This window comes from Pipistrellus kuhlii, unplaced genomic scaffold (genome assembly GCF_014108245.1).
Source record: "Pipistrellus kuhlii isolate mPipKuh1 unplaced genomic scaffold, mPipKuh1.p scaffold_m20_p_16, whole genome shotgun sequence".
In the NCBI taxonomy this organism is placed as follows: domain Eukaryota; kingdom Metazoa; phylum Chordata; class Mammalia; order Chiroptera; family Vespertilionidae; genus Pipistrellus; species Pipistrellus kuhlii.
This window is the reverse complement of record NW_023425471.1, coordinates 22306218-22323842: the sequence shown is the minus strand read 5'-3', so window position 1 is coordinate 22323842 and position 17625 is coordinate 22306218. Positions and strand designations below refer to the sequence as shown.

General features: G+C 37.7%; 1 protein-coding gene across 11 annotated transcripts in view; it reads left to right on the top strand.

Moving 5' to 3' along the window:
- Positions 1-17625, top strand: part of ZNF711 (zinc finger protein 711) — a 37528-nt gene that overhangs the window by 11276 nt on the left and 8627 nt on the right. For all 11 annotated transcript variants that reach the window (XM_045582366.1, XM_045582362.1, XM_045582365.1 and 8 more), the window contains one exon: positions 17409-17561. In XM_045582366.1, coding sequence (XP_045438322.1) covers positions 17409-17561 — 153 coding nt within the window. The remainder of the gene's footprint in view (positions 1-17408; positions 17562-17625) is intronic.

The window sequence follows — 17625 nt, the reverse complement described above, 5'->3', positions numbered from 1 at the left end:
TTCTATTTTTAGCTTGATCTTACTATATTGACAAATGGAGAGAATTTTTTTCCTACTCTAAATAGACTGAAAATTATTTTTAAAAATCAAGTATTTTTTTATATCTTTCATTTTCCCACGACCCAGGTCCTAGACTATATTTTATAAAGGTTACAAATAAGACTAAGTACTCTTTCTTACCATTTTCATATATTTTATTTATTTATTTTTAAAATAAATCTTTATTGTTCATATTATTACAAAAGTTCCTCATTTTTTCCCCCCCTCCACCAGGTTCCCACCCCACCCTCTGCCCTTTCCGCATCCCCCATTGTCCTCATCCATAGGTGCACAGTTTATGTTTAGTCTGTTCCCGCACCATCCACTCCTCTTTTCCCTGAGAATCGTCAGTCCATTCCCCTTCCATACCTCTGATTCTATTCAACAGTTAATATTGTTCATCAGATTTTTTAATTCCCTTGGTTTTTAATTCACTTGTTGATAGTTACATATTTGTTGTTCATAATTTTTATCTTTATTTTCTTCCTCTTCCTAAAGAACCCCCTTCAGCAGTTCACATAATTCTGGTTTGGTGGCGATGAACTCCTTTAGCGTTTTTTTTTATTTGTGAAGCTCTTTATCTGACCTTTGATTCTGAGTGATAGCTTTGCTGGGTAGAGTATTTTTGGTTGTAGGTTCCTGTTATTCATCACCTTGGATATTTCTTGCCATTCCTGTCTAGCCTGCATGGTTTCTGTTGAGAAATCAGCTGACAATCTTATAGGTGCTCCTTTACAGGTAACTACCTTCTTTGCTCTCGCTGCTTTTAATATTCTCTCTTTGCCTTTTGCACTTGGCATTTTAATTATGATGTGTCTTGGTGTGGTCCTCTTTGGATTCCTTTTGTTTGGAGTTCTGTGCGCTTCCTGGACTTGTAAGTCAATTTCTTTCACAAGGTGGGGGAAGTTTTCTTTCACTATTTCTTTCAATATGTTTTCAATATCTTGCTCTCTCTCATCTTCTGGGACCCCCTTAATTCTGACATTGGTTTGCTTGAAGTTGTCCCAAAGGTTTCTTACACTATCTTCAACTTTCTGGATTCTTTTGTCTTCTTGCTTCTGCGGAAGTGTCCTCTGGCTCTTTGTGTTCCAAACCTTTGTCTTGATTCTTGTGATCTTCCATTCTGATTTTAGGACTCTGTATAATATTTTTTATTTCAGACAATATATTCTTTATTTCTAGTTGATCCCTTATCATATCCTCATAGGTCTCGTTTATTTTATCAGTCTTTTCTAGGAAATTCTTGAAAATGCTTATAAGCGTGGTTTTGAACTCTATATCCAGTTGCTTTTTGTCCTCCATTTCTTTCATTTGTGATCTGTTTCCTTGTCTCGGCATTTTCGCTGCTTCCCTGAGTTGGTAGGGTGGCTTTGTGTATTAAGGTGTCCTATATGGTTCAGTTGGTCAGCCTCCCAGTTACCTGAGGTGAACACTCTTGGTGAACCCCTTTGTGGACTGTGTGTACAGCCTTGTTGTAGTTAAGTCTTGATTGTTGTTGGTATCACTGGGAGGAACTGACCTCCAGGCCAATTGGCTGTGAGGATCAGCTGTGTGTATGCCAGGAGACAGCCTTATTCAAAAGCCTCTATGCTCAGCGTGGATGGGGCAGAGTTTCAGGGTGGAGCCTACAGCATTGGCTTCCTGTCAGCCCTGCCCTATGAGGTTCCTGAGTCTCAGTGTTCCTCAGTGTCCTTTGGTACTCGCTGCAAGCACCTCTGATAGAAAGGTGCCCTCGAGTTTTGCCCACTACTGGACAGTCTAGTCTTTCTCCCACTGGGGTTCAGTGTAGTTGGAAGTGGGGTTCAGTGCATTCCCGAGCTTTTGTCTCCTTCCCGCTAGGGCAATCTACTGGTACAGTCAACAGTCAGTCCTCTGCATGCAATGTGCGTGACTCTGGGGCTCTGCCTTTTGCTGCTCTCCTGAGTTTTCACCTTACAGCCTAGAATCCCTCTGTATGAGCCCAGGATCCCAGGGTCTCTCCCAGAACTGGGGTTCAGTGCAGTCAGAACTAGGGTTCAGCACAGTCCGGAGCTTTTGTCTCCTTCCCGCTAGGGAACGCCAACCAGGCAATCAGCCCCCCCCTCCTCTCTGGCTCCGTCCTCTCCTCACGTGCGCACCATGTCTCTGTACCTTAGGCTTTTACAGCTCCTCTGATTTTCCTTCTGGTTTTCTCTTTCCTTCTAGTTATAGAATTTTCAGTCAGTCAACTTTCCTGTAGTCTGGATAATGTCCATTTTATATTTTAGTTGTATTTTTTGAAATTGTGTGAGGCTGCAGTTAGGTGTTTACCTATGCTGCCATCTTGGTTTCTCCACCATTTTCATATATTTTATTTAATTCTATTTTTATATAGCCTTTTTTTTTTTTCATCTCAATATTTATTTTGTTTACCTCTTGGTTTCTGTTGTCCATTGAATCTTTTAGGAAATCAAGAATACATTGTGTTGAAAGGATTTAATATTAAATTCTTTGTTTATTTTTCCAAGATAGAGATTTTCAAAATATCTAAGAGATAAAGTTGAGAACTTAAAACAGACCTTTGTCTTATTCCTGAGTCCCTGAATAATCCTATAAGGAAATCTTGTCAGTAGCTGAGTTTTAGAGATAAAGAGTTTGTCTTCTCTCAATATCTGAGGTGCATCTGAATTTTTTCTGCTTTCAGGCCATACTTCACAAATTCTTTATCTTAGATGGTTAGGTTCTTCCACTTGTGCTAAGTAACTTGGATATCATCATCATCATCATCATCATTATTATGCTGGTGAAGATATGGAGAAAAAGGAACCCTAGTACGTTGCTGATAGGAAGGCAGACAGGTACAACCACTATGGAAAACTGTGGACTTTACTAAAAAAAATTAAAAATGGAACTACCATTTGATCTAGTGATCCCACTGCTAGGAATATAGCCTAAGAAACCTGAAACACCAATCAGAAAGAATATATGTACTCCTATGTTTATAGCAGCATTATTTATGATAGCTAATATCTGAAAATAGCCCAAGTGCCCAACAGTAGATGAATTAAAGAACTATGGTATATTTACACAATGGTATACTATGCAACTGTGAAAAGGAAGGATCTCTTACCATTTGAGATATAGCACGGAGGGACCTGGAGAATGTTATGCTAAGTGACATAAGCCAGTAAGAGAAAGACAAGTATCACATAATCTCACTTATATGTGGACTCTAATAAACAAAATAAACTGATGAGCAAAATAGAACCAGAGAGAATGAAGCATGCAAGAGATTGATATATACCAGAGGGAAGGGAGGGGTGCAGGAAGAGATTAACCAAAGAACTATATGCATATATGCATAACCCATGGATATAGACAATATTATGGTGAAGACCTGGGGAGAGTGTGGGAGTGGTTGGAGGGGGTCAATGGGGATAAAAGGAGACCATCCTATATAACAAAAGCCTAATATGCTAGGTGTCTGACCATTCGTTCAACTGTTTGAACATTTGCTATGACGTGCATTGACCACCAGGAGGCAGATGCTCCGACTGGTAGGTTAGCTTGCTGCTGGGGTCCAGTCGATCAGGACTGGGTAAGATGGACCGGACACACCCTGGAGTCCTCCCGTAGTCCCTCCCTGGCCCTGATCATGTATTGGTGGGGTCCCTTGGCTTGGCCTGTGCCCTCTTGTAATCTGAGACCCCTCAGGGGATGTTGGAGCCAGTTTTAGCTTGATGCCCACAGGCCAGGCCAAGGGACCCCACTGCTGCACAAATCCATGCACTGGGACAGTTTTGGCCCAATCTCTGCAGGTCAAACTGAGGGACCCCACCAGTGCATGAATATTATAGACATTGGACCTCTAGTCTATAATACTTTCAACAATAAAGATAAAATAAAAGTAACTTGGATATTAATAGCATAACTTGATCTAAGACAAAGCTACCCTAGGTTTGTTTTTCTTTAAAATACCAAACTCCCAGTAAGACATTTAAAGGTGATGATTTCTTTTATAAAAAGCATCGCTGAAGGAGGAAAGTTCCTTTAAATGATGAACTAATATGCTGCATTTAAATTAGTTTTGACCTATAAAATTAGTTTATATTTCGTTCAGGAGCATATTTTTATATGAAGCACAATATCTTGTTAGGGTCATTAGGGGAGATCTCATCAATCTCATCAGTTTTATGGGTAAAAAAGTAAATACCTATTATAATTTTTTTAATATAATAGTTTTGTTGAGGTATAATTCATATGCCATGCAATTTACTTTTTAAAATGTGCAGTTCAATGGTTTTTAATATATTTAAGGAATTGCACAACCATCACCATAATGAATTGTAGAATATTTATTCACCCCACAAGGAAACCCCATACCTTTTATCAGTTACTTCCCCCACGTCAAACCCCCCCCCCCCCCCCCCCCCCCCCCCCAGGTAACCACTGCTTTAATTTCTGTCACTATAAGTTTGCCTGTTCTAAAATTTTTATAGACATGGAAGTACCATATTTTTCGGACCATAAGACGCTCCAGACCATAAGGCGCACCAGTTTTTAGAGAAAGGAAATGAAGAAAAAAAGATTCTGAAACAAATAGTGTCCTAAAATATTTTATGTGCATTAAAACCCAACATCACAGTCATAAACACATGTAATCAACCCTGTAAAGTAAACAGCAGCATTTAGAACCATTTTAGAGCCGGGCAAGCACACAGAGACCACACAGAGCCGGGCAAGTAAAAAAACTTTTTTTTTAAAGTATATGTGTAGGCTATATTTGGACCATAAGACGTAGGGACTTTTTCCCCCCACTTCTGGGGGAAAACAAGTGCGTCTTATGGTCCGAAAAATACGGTATATACTATGTGACCTCTTGTGTCTGGCTTCCTTCACTTAGCATAATGCTTTTAAGGATTTTCTATGTAGTATATGTCAGTACTTCAGTTTTATTACTAAGTAATATTCATTATATGGATATGCATTTTATTTATCCATTTGATAAATCATGGTAATTTGGGTTGTTTCCACTTTTTGGCTATTAAGAATAATGCCAACATGAATATTCATGTATACATTTTTGTGCAACTATATATTTTCAGATCTCTTTGGTATATACCTAGGTATAGAATACCTTTGTAATAAAAATGTTACTAATTTTTTGTTTGTTTCAGCATTGTGAAATACAAATGTTTTACACATATCCTGACCCCATCCCTGTGGTACATCAATATGCTGTATACTGAATAATATCATATCTACCATTTAATTTTAGAATGTAACATAAAAGGGGTACAATAAAAGGCCTACATAGCTTTAAAATGGAATATTATATACTTTGCTAAAATGAAATCTTAATAATATTGTGTCAATAGTTTATAAAAGAATATAGAATGTTAACACTTTACAGTGTTGGTTAACAGTGCACCTTACTCATTTAGCTTATATTTAGTGCCAACAGAATTCTGTTGTGTATGTAATGTCACCTGCTTATTGCTGAATGGAATGGCATTTGAGTTGATAAACAGCACTGTGAGACTTGAATATTGTAAATCTTATAACAAGAAAAATAGTTAAGTTTGAATTTGGGGTATTTTGAATACTAAATGCATTAAGAAGTATCTTTGAGGATCTATTTATAAAGTAATTGATTGCCAAGAACAGCACCCTATGAGTATTGGGTAATAGAGCAGGCCTTAGCTGTTGCCACCACTACCATCTCAACCTTACTCTTTTCCCCCACTGCTAGCAGCACCCCCTTCCACCACACTGCCTCCATCATGCTGCCATTCATTCTCTCTCTCTTTCTCTCCCCCCACACACAGAATTGTTGCACCTGTCTTATTCCCCTTTCCTCAAACAGCAGAGCCCCTTCACCCAACCCCCTCCATCAGCTCCCCCATACATACACTACTGAATTGCTGTCCCCTCACCTCCTTTGCCAGAGCAGAGAACCCCCTTCCCCAATCCTTGTCAACCTCAATCTCCCTTTCCCTGCACCCCTGCCAGAGCAACAGAGCACCCTTTGGCATGCAAGGGAAGCTTGTGATTCCCACATCAATGGAGATCCACTAGCTCAACAATAGGAGAACCACTATCTGTACCCTCCCAATTCCTGATGACCCTGCAGTATTGTCAGTGAGCTTGGCCAACCTGGTCTTCAGGTGCAGAACATATTCAAGGAAGTCTGGGCATACTCTGAGAAAAAATGAATTGTGTGGCTCTTGGGTTGGGTCCATTTTCCCCTCTCACTTCCTATTCAGAGTCCTCCCTACTCGTGGCCAAATCTTGATCTCTTTGGGCCTGATGATCTTTGCTGGCCTCACCCTAAAGACTCCTTGAGACACTACTCTACGGAAAAGGTCTGAGAGCACCCAATGGGTGGCAGTTGACCTTGAATGTACCTCACAAAGTAAGAAAAATCTCAAACTAACTTTACAGTTAAAGGAACTAGAAAAAGAACAACAAACAAAGGTAAAGTTAGTAGAGGGACAGAAATAAAGATCAGAGTGGAAATAAATGAAAGGGAGTCTAAAAAAACAATACAAAAAATCAACGAAACCAAGAGCAGATTCTTTGAGAAGATTGATAAACCTTTAATCATTCATTAAGAAAAAAGCAGACCCAAATAAATAAAATCTGAAAGATAAGTAACATTTGATATCACAGAAATACAAAGTATTATAAGAAAATCTGAACAACTATATGCCACAAAATTGGATAATCTGGAAGAAATGAATAAATTCCTAGAAGCATAAAATCCTCCAAAAATGATTTAAGAAACAACCCTAGCCAATTTGCCTTAGTCAATAGAGCTGAAGGGTCCTGTGGTCTGAAGGGTCCTGCATTGATTCCTGTCAAGAGCACATACCTAGGCTGCAGGCTTGATCCCTGGACCTGATTGAAGCATGTTCAAGAGGCAACAAATCAATGTGTCTCTCATATCGGGTTTCTCTTTCTCTGTTTCATCACCTCTAAAAACCAATGGAAAAATATCCTCTGTTGAGTATTAACAAAGAAGAAGAAGAAGAAACAGGTTATCTCACTAATATGTGGAATGATGAACAAAATGGAACCAGAAGCATGAATACATGGAACACACTGGCTAGTGCCCAAGGGGTGCAGGGTGGGTGATGACTGGATAAAAAAAAAAAAGGTGAAGGAAATAGCTGAAGAACATATACTAGTATGCATACTCCATGGACATGCACAATAATTCGGTAAAGGCCAAGGAAGGGTGTTGCTGGAGAGGGTAGAGATGGGCAAAAATGGGATTGAAGGGGGATACCCACAATAATGCCAACATTAAAAAGAAATTTTAAATAAAAAGAAAAAAAATGTTTTGTCAGAGAATAAAATTAGTTTTTTAAAAGAAAAGAAATAGAAAAATCTGAACAGACTTATTAAAAACTAATGAAATTGAAGCAGTTATAAAAACATTCCCAGCAAACAAAAGTCCTGGAGTAGATGGCTTCACAGGTGAATATTACGAAATATTCAAAGAATTAACACCTGTTTTTTTTCAAAGTATACTAAAAAATTCAAGAGGAGGGAAGACTTCCAAGCTTATTTTATAAAGCCAGCATATAAAATTGGAGTTTTGTCTAATTCTAAAACTAGATATAAGACACTAAAAAGAAAAGTATAAGCTAATATCCCTGATGAACATAGATGTAAAAGCTCTCAACAAAATATTAGCAAGTCGTATCTAGTAATACGTTTAAAAACTACATCATGATCAAGTGGATTTATTCCTGGAATGCAATGTTGGAACAATATCTGCAAATCAACATGATACACCACATAAACAAGATGGGTAAAAATCATATATCAATAGATACGGGAAAAGTATATGGCAAAATCTATCCACCATTTATAATAACACCTTTCAGCAAAGTGGGAATACAAGGAACATACCTCAACATAATAAAGGACATTTATGACAAATGCGCAGCCAAGATCACAGTGAAGAAAAACTTAACATGTTTTCCGTAAGATCAGTAACAAGACAGGGATATCTGCTTTCACCACTCTTACTCAACACTAGAAGCCCGATTCACGAAGTTTGTGCAAGGGTAGGCCTTCCCCCTTGCGGCTTTTTTCTGGCACTTGGGACCCGACCTTCCCTCATAGCCCTTTGTCTGGAAAGTCTAGTTAACATATTACACTTTTATTATTATTATAGATCGTACTGGAAGTCCTAGCCACAAGCAGTCAAACAAGAAGAAGAAATATAAGGCATCTGAATTGGAAAGGAAGAAGTAATACTGTCATCTTGCAAATGAATGATACTGTATATAGAAAACGCTAAAGATTCCACCAAAAACTAGAACTGATATATGAATTCATTAAACTATTGGTACAAAGTTAATATTCAGAAATTGGTTCCACTTTTTAAATATATTTTATTGATTTTTTTACAGAGTGGAAGGGAGAGGGATAGAGAGTTAGAAACATTGATGAGAAACATTGATCAGTTGCCTGCTGCACACTCCCCACTGGTTATGTGCCCGCAACCAAGGTACATGCCCTTGACTGAAATCAAACTTGAGACCGAGTATACAGACCAATGCTATATCCAGAGCCAAACTGGTTAGCGCTGGTTCCATTTTTATACAGCAATAATGAATTGTGAAAAAGTGAAAGTAATGTCATCCCATTCACAACTGCATCAAAAAGAAAAATTATATAGGAATAAACTTAGCCAACTGTACTGGGAAAATTGTAAGATACTGAAGAAATAGAAGAAAATACAAATGAAGCATAAACTGTGATCATAGATAGGAAGAACTGACATCATTAAAATATCAATGCTAATCAAATCAACCTATAGACTTAGTACCACTCCTATCACATACCATCAGTGTATTTCACAGAACTAGAACAAATAATCAAAAAAATATTACATGTATCCACAAGAGAATCCAAATAGCCTCAGCAATCTTGAGAAAGAGGAACAAAGTTGGAGTTATCAAAATACTTGATATCAAGCTCTACTACAAGGACATAACAGCTTAGTTCTAGCATAAAAAACAAAGACCAATGGAAAAGAATAGAGTGCCCAGAAATAAACTGGCACCATAAATAGTTATTGCAATATTGACTATATTCTTCATGCTGTACTTTTCATCTCCTTTAATTTTTTTTTTTTTTTTGTAAATATCAGTTTGTACTTCTAATCCCTTCACCTCTTAGTTTCTCAAGTCCCATCCCCTCTGGGAAAGCCCAATCCATTCTCTGTATCTATAATTCTATCTCAATTTTATTTGTTTATTCTTTTAATTACAAATATAAGTGAAATCCTATAATGAATGTTTCTATGACAGACTTATTTTACCAAGCATAATATACTCTATTTTAAAAGAGAAGCTATTAAACCAATAATATCATATACTTAATCTTTTTTTTTTTAAATGATTTCAGAGAGGAAGGGAGAGGGAGAGAGATAGAAACATCAATGCTGAGAGAGAATCATTGATCAGCTGCCTCCTGCATGCCTCACACTGGGGATAGAACCCAAAATCTATGCATGTGCCCTGACTGGGAGTTGAACCATGACTCATAGGTCAATGCTCAACCACTGAGCCACGCGAACCAGGCTTCATCATCTTTTTTTTATTTTATTTGAATCTTGTTTCATTGTTTCCCAAAAATATTTGCCAAAAATGAAGTAACAGAATTATAAGCTAGGAAGAAATGAAAATATTTAGCTTGTTTATATTGATCATTTTGGTGCTTTCTGTCCGAGACAGTAAACAGTTTGAATACGTTGCATTAAGTTTATATTTAATCACAAAGTTAAACTATGCATTGTAAAAGAATTTCTGAAATTTATTGTTTTCACCATTTTGAAAGACAAAAGTACTATTTTTGAAAATTTATGTATAAAATTTCAAAGTGAGGTAGGGAAAATCTAGATTTTGACCCATTTAGATCTTCCCAAACTTAATTTTTTAAATTAAGTTTATTGAGATGACATTAGTCAACACAAACATATAGTTTTCTATGTTACAACATCTAGGTATGTATTGCACTGTGTGCCCACCACCCAGTCAAATCTTCTCCAATCAACATATATTAGGACCTCCTCACCCTGCCCCATTCCCTCTGGCAGCCATCACATTGCTATTTGTGATGACGAATTTCAGTTTTGTGTTCGCGAGTAGAATCATATGGTTCTTAGATTTTTCTGACTTACTTCACTTAATATTCTCAAGGTCCATCCATCCATTTATGTTGTTGTAAATAGTACTATTGATATTTCATTCTTTCTTATGGATGAATAGTGTTCCTTCGTATATATGTACCACATCTTTAGTCCTCTATCTTATACTACACTGGTTGTTTCCATGTCTGGGCCACAGTGATTAATGCTGCTTTGAACATAGGGTGCATACATTTTTGTGAATACATGATTTCGAGTTTTTCAGGTATACACACAGGAGAGGAATTGCTAAGTTGTATGGTGTCTCTATTAATTTTTAAGGAATCACCAGCCTGCTTTCCATAGTGTTTGTATCAATCTATATTTCCACCAGCAGTGAAAGAGAGTTTTTTCTCTTTTTTTACTTAGTGAGTCTAGTCAGGAGTTTTTCAATTTTATTAATCTTTTCAAAGAACCAGTTCTTTGTTTTCTTCATTTTTTATATAGTCTTTTTGTTCTCTGTTTCATTCATTTCTGCTCTAATTTTTATTATTTCCTTTTGACTTTGGGTTGCTTTTTTTCTTTAATAAATCTTTATTGTTCAGATTATTACAATTGTTCCTCTTTTTTCCCTCCATTGCTCCCCTCCACCAGGTTCCTATCCGAACCTCTGCCCTTTCCCTATCCCCCACTTGTCCTCATCCATAGGTGCACAATTTTTGTTCAGTCTCTTCCTGCACCCCCCACTGCCCCTTTCCCCGAGAATCCTTGGTCCACTCCCTTTCTATACCTCTGATTCTATTATATTCACTAGTTAATACTGTTCATCAGATTTTTTAATTCCCTTGATTTTTAGATTCACTTGCTGATAGTTATGTATTTGTTTATCATAATTTTTATCTTTATCTTCTTCCTCTTCCTAAAGAACCCCCTTCAGCAATTCATATAATTCTAGTTTGGCGGTGATGAACTCCTTTAGCTTTTTTTTTATTTGTGAAGCTATTTATCTGGCCTTTGATTCTGAGTGATAGCTTTGCTGGGTAGAGTAATCTTGGTTGTACTGTAGATTCTTGTTATTCATCACTTTGAATATTTCTTGCCATTCTGTCTGGCCTGCATGGTTTCTGTTGAGAAATCAGCTGACAATCATATGGGTGCTCCTTTATAGGCAACTAACTGCTTTTCTCTTGCTGCTTTTAATATTCTCTCTTTGTCTTTTGCTCTTGGCATTTTAATTATGATGTGTCTTGGTGTGGTCCTCTTTGGGTTCCTTTTGTTTGGGGTTCTGTGCACTTCCTGGACTTGTAAGTCTATTTCTTTCACCAGACTTGTAAGTCTATTTCTTTCACCAGGTGGGGGAAGTTTTCTGTCACTATTTCTTCCAATAGACTTTCAGTATCTTGCTCTCTTCTTCTGGGACCCCCATAATTCTGATGTTGGTTTGCTTAAAGTTGTCCCAGAGGCTTCATACTCTATCTTCAACTTTCTGGATTCTTTTTTCTTCTTGCTTCTGCAGAGGAATATTCTCTGGCTCTTTGTGTTCCAGATCTTTGACTTGATTCTTGCAATCTCTGTATAACATTTTTTATTTCATTCAGTGTATGCTTTATTTCTAGTTGATCCCTTTTCATATCCTCAAAGGTATCATTTATTTTATTGGCCTTTTCTAGGAAAGTCTTGAAAAACCTTATAACTATGGTTTTGAACTTATGTCCATTCTTTTGCTTTCCTCCATTTCCTTCCTTTGTGGCCTGCCTCTTCTCTGCATTTTAGCTGCTTCCCTGAGTTGATGGAGTAGCTTTGTATGCTAGGTGTCCTAGCAGGGCCTAGTAGCTCTGCCTTCCCAGTTATCTGAGGTGGACAGTTTTGGTGCAGCCCTTTGTGGGCTGTGTGTGCAGTCTTGTTGTTAAGCCTTGCTTGTTGTTGGTATCACTGGCGAGCGGGTTGCTTTTGTTCTTTTTCTAGTTCTTTAAGATCCAATGTTAGGTTGTTTACTTGGGATTTCTCTTGTTTTTTTAGATAGGCCTGTAGTGATATAAACTTCCCTCTTATTACTGCTTTTGCTGCATCCCCAGAAGTTTTGATATATTGTATTGTATTGTTTGATATATTGTATTATATTTTGACATATTGGCTAATTTTGTCTTGAAGACTCCCCAATGGCTTTGCAAAACCTTCCTTAGATTGCACAGCTGTCCTGGACACTTCCAAATATCCTTCCCTTTCTCCTTCACTCAGGGTCAGACTTTCCCAGACTTTTGAAGATCCCTCCCCATTTTCACTCAACAGTTGTTTCCATTAAAAAAAAACAAACCCATGCCTATTCTGATATGATTTTGATGTTTGCTGCTGAGAGGACCTAGTTAAACATAACCCTTAACACCATATCCCCCTAAAACTTTCCTTTCCTTTACAGTCAAGCTTCTGGAATGAGTTGTCTACTCCCTGTCTTAATTTCTTTCTCTTTCCTTCATTCCTCAATTCACACAAATTTAGCTTGAATATCTACTACATATGTTACCTTATCCAAAGTATTCTTATTAGGGTCATTGATTACCTCTGTGTCACAAAATCTAGTATGTATTTTCTAGTATGTATTTTACCTCTCATCAACATTCATCACCAGTGATCCTCATTAAAACATTCTCTTCCTTTGGTATTGTGAAAATATGCTCTTTGTGTGTGTGTGTTTTGTTTTGTTTTTAATTGTCTAAAGTTTTACATGTGTCTTCTTCCCCCCCCTCCCCCCCCCCCAGCCATTCCCATCCTGGGCAAGCCCTCTCTGCCCCAGTGTCTGTGTCCATTGGATATGCTAATATGCATGCATACAAGTCCTTTGGTTGCTCTCTAACACCCCATCCCCTACCATTTGTCTCTGGATCTATTCTTGTTCATCAAATTATGTTGATCATTATATCTCACATATGAGTGAGATCATGAGATATTTATCTTTCTCTTCCTGGCTTATTTCACTTAACATAATCAGTGATTCCCTCTCATCATTGATGTTTCTAACTTTCTGTTCCTCTCCCTTCATAAAAAATAAATAAATAAATAAATAAATATATATATATATATATACACAGTGGTGCCTCGCATAAAGAACGCCTCACACAGCGAACGCTGCACACAACGAACTTCGTTTCATGATTCATACAACGAACTTCGTTTCACACAACGAAGTCGCCCGAGCTTCCACGACCGCTTCGCCCGAGCTTCCACGATCGCTGCCGATGTATTGCATCCTTCCGCGCAGGCACTGCAGGCAGTCGTTAGTCACTGCGCTTAACTTAAGCACGTATCGCGGCAATCGTTCTTCATTACGAATTAAATCACGCACGTATCACGGCAGTCATCCTTTAAGTTAAACTCAATATTTTTTTTATATCATGATGTATCTAAATAAAAATAATAACAAAAAAATTATCTTTTTTATGTCATCTTAGCATATTTTATGCTACAGAACGAATTATTTTTTTTTTTAACATGTATTGTTATGGGAAAACGCGTTTCATATAACGAACTTTTCGCATAACAAACTTGCTCCTGGAACGAATTAAGTTCGTTGTGTGAGGCACCACTGTATACACACACACACACACACACACACACACACACACACATACATATGAAGTTCGGTGCACGAAATTCGTGCATGGGGTGTGTGTCTCTCAGCCCAGCCTGTACCCTCTCCAATCTGGGACCACTCGAGGGATGTCTGACTGCCCTCTCACAATCCAGGACCACTGGCTCCCAACTGCTCCCTGCCTTCCTGATTGCCTTTAACCACTTCTGCCTATCAACTTAATCACCCCATAACCAATCCCCTGCCAGCCTGATTGATGTCTAACTGCTCCCCTGCCAGCTTGATTGCCCCTAACTGCCCTCCCTTGCAGTCCTGGTCACCCCTAAGTGCTCTCCCCTGAAGGCCTGTGTCCCCCTGCAACTGCCCTTCCCTGCAGGCCCGGTCTCCCCCAACTTTCCTCTACTGGCTTGGTCACCCCTAACTGCCCTCCCCTGCAGGCTTGATCACCCCCAAATGCCCTCCCTTGCAGGCATGGTCCCTCCCAACTGTCCTCCCCTGATGTTCTAATAGCCCACAACTGCCCTCCCTTGCAGGCCTGGCCTCTCTCAACTGCCCTCCTCTGCTGGCCATCTTGTGGCAGCCATTTTGTGTCCACAGGGGGGAAGCCATCTTGTGTGTTGAAGTGATGGTCAATATGCATATTACTCTTTTATTAGATAGGATAGAAGCCTGGTGCATGGGTGGGGGCTGACTGGTTTCCCTGAAAGATGTCCTGGATTAGTGTGGGGGATCCCTGGGGTCATGGGGAGCCTGGGATAGGGATCTTTAGGGGTCCCAGATTGGAGAGGGTGCAGGCTGGGTTGAGGAATACTCCACCCCCCCCCCACCCCATGCACGAATTTAGTGCACATGAATAATAGGCATTCTGGAGGAGGAGGAGACGGAGCATGGAATAGACAGTCTATTCAAACAAATAGTGGAGGAGAATTTTCCAAACCTGTGGAAAGAACTAGATCTTTGAATCCAAGAAGCCAACCGAATACCTAGTGTCCTCAATCCAAAGAGGCCCTCTCCAAGGCATTTGTTATTGAAGCTGTCAAAAATTATTGACAAAGCAGCCAGGGAAAAGAAAGAAGTGACCTACAAAGGAAAACCCATCAGAATTTCATCCTACTTTTCAACAGAAACTCTCCAGAAGAGAGTGGAAACAAATATTCAAATGTCTGAAAGGGAGAATTACTAATAATATATCCAACAAAACTATGCTTTAAATATGATGGAAAAATAAATATCCTACATGAAACAAGGAACATAAGGTTGATCTTCATTTTTTAAGAGTAGTAGATTGAAAACTTTATAGTGTCACTTTTTCTCTTTTTAGTACTTCTGGAATTATTTAGATGTAGTCAGAGACTTCACAATTTTACCTTTCATATTTGGCACTATGTACATAATAGGGAAGAACAGATTTTCAATTTAGATTACATTTCCGTTCTTAGGGAAAAACATTAAAATAAAAATTGGTAAGCATTTAATATGTGGTGGGAACATAGTGTTTAATATTTATGGTAAAAGAAGAGAGTTTGCCGAAACCAGTTTGGCTTAGTGGATAGTGTCAACCTGCAGACTGAAAGGTCCCAGGTTTGATTTCGGTCAATGGCATGTACCTTGGTTGCGGGCACATCCCCAGTATGGGGTGTGCAAGAGGCAGCTAATCGATGTTTCTCTCTCATCAATGTTTCTAACTCTTTGTCCCTCTCTGTAAAAAATCAATAATATATGCATACATACATATGTGTGTGTGTGTGTGTGTGTGTGTGTGTGTATATATAAATATATATATGTAGAGAGAGATTATTACTATGTTCATTGCACAAGTTGTGCATAGTATTCATGTGAATCTAAATAATATTCTTAAAGGCTGTATAGCAAAGAATCAAATTTTTAAAGTATTCTTAAAATGTAAGTAATATTTTCAAATAATACTGCTTTATAAGATTTTGAAGTATAGCATATGTTAGTAAATCTAGAAATGTACCAAATTTCTGCTTTGAAGTTGCCTTCCATTGAATCGGCAAAAATTAAGATATGTACTAAGATTTTATTTTGTAATGACTTCTGAAAAACCCTTTTTATAAAATCATTCAGGTATTTTCTGTGTTCCCTCTTTTTTTCCAATCCTAAATTTCATATGTTAGTTGGTTTTAGAAATATAACTTTTTAGATTTGGGAATTTTTATGTGAACATATTTTAATACCACTACTTAAAAAAAAAAAGTATCTTTATTGTTGAGAGTATTCCAGATATCCCTCCCCCTTTTTTTCCATATTGACCTGATACACCCTACACCACCCCCCCCCCAGGCCTTCACCACACTATTGTTTGTATCCATGGGCTATGCATATATGCATTGAAGTTTCCCAGTTAATCACACCTCATTACCCACCCCTGCCTTCCTTCTGAGATTCATCGATTTGTTCCATGCTTCTATGTCTCTGGATCTATTTTGTTCATCAGTTTAATTTATTCATTAGATTTCATATGTGATGAGGTCATATCATACTTATATTTCTCTGTCTGTCTCATTTTGCTTAAAATAATACTCTCCAGGTCCTTCCATGCTGCCTCAAATAGTAAGAAATCCTTTTTCACAGCTGCATAGTATTCCATTGTATAAATGTAGCACTATTTTTTTTTTTTTATCTACTCATTTATTGATGGGCATTTGAGCTGTTTCCAGATATTAGCTATTGTAAATTATGCTGCTTATAGGGGTGCATATATTCTTTCTGGTTGGTGTTTCATGTTTTTTTAGGATATATTCCCAGAAGTGGGATCACTGGGTCAAATGACAGTTCCATTTTTAAATTTTTGACCAAATTCCGTAATGTTTTCCATAATGGCTATAGCAGTCTGCATTCCGACCAGCAGTGTAATAGAGTTCCCTTTTCTTCACATCCTCACCAGTACTTGTCTTTTGTTGATTTGTTGATGATAGCCATTCTGACAGCGTACATCTCTTAGGGCAAGGGAAACTAAGGGGAAAATAAACAAATGAGACTGCATCAAAATAAAAAGCTTCTGCACCGGAAAAGACATCAACAAAATGAAAAGGGAGCCCATTGCATAGGAGAACATATTTGACAAAGATGCATCTGATATGTAGTTAATTCCCAAAATATATAATGAACTCATACATCTTAACAAAAGGAAGACAAACAATCTAATTAAAAATGGGCAAAGGGCCTAAATAGACAGTTCTCCAAAGTGGACATACAGATGGCCAAGAGGCATATGAAAAAAGCTCAGTCACTAATCATCTGAGAGACGCAAATTAAAACAACAATGAGGTATCACCTCACACTTATCAGATGTTCTAATTTTTGTTATTAAATTTGGTATTAGGATTTGACAAAATGTTGAATGTTAAAGAAGGTTATTTTATCTTTACCACACCATTTTAATTAAAGCTATATAGTTATGAATTGTTATATATACATATATATATTGAAATCTGTAAATACGTTTTTATATAATTGTGATCATCATGCAGTATATCTGTTGTACACCTTTTTTTTTCATGAAACATGCCACTTTTAATGGTTGTATAATAGATCATTAATTGAATACAGTGGGTAGGTGGTTAACACGCTATTTCTTGTTGCACTTAAGCTTAACACCCACTAAATGTCAATGTTACTTTTTGACTGAGATATATGCCTTTTTATATTTTACAGTGGATGATGTTGGGGGGAAATTGGAGCATATGGGGAACACACCATTAAAAATCGGCAGTGATGGTTCACAAGATGTTAAAGAAGATGGATTTGGTTCAGAAGTAATAAAAGTGTATATATTTAAAGCTGAGGCTGAAGATGATGTTGAAATAGGTACAAAGAGTTTGTTGCTCTAATATTCAATAATTAGAACTTACTCTTATCTTTTCTAGAGACT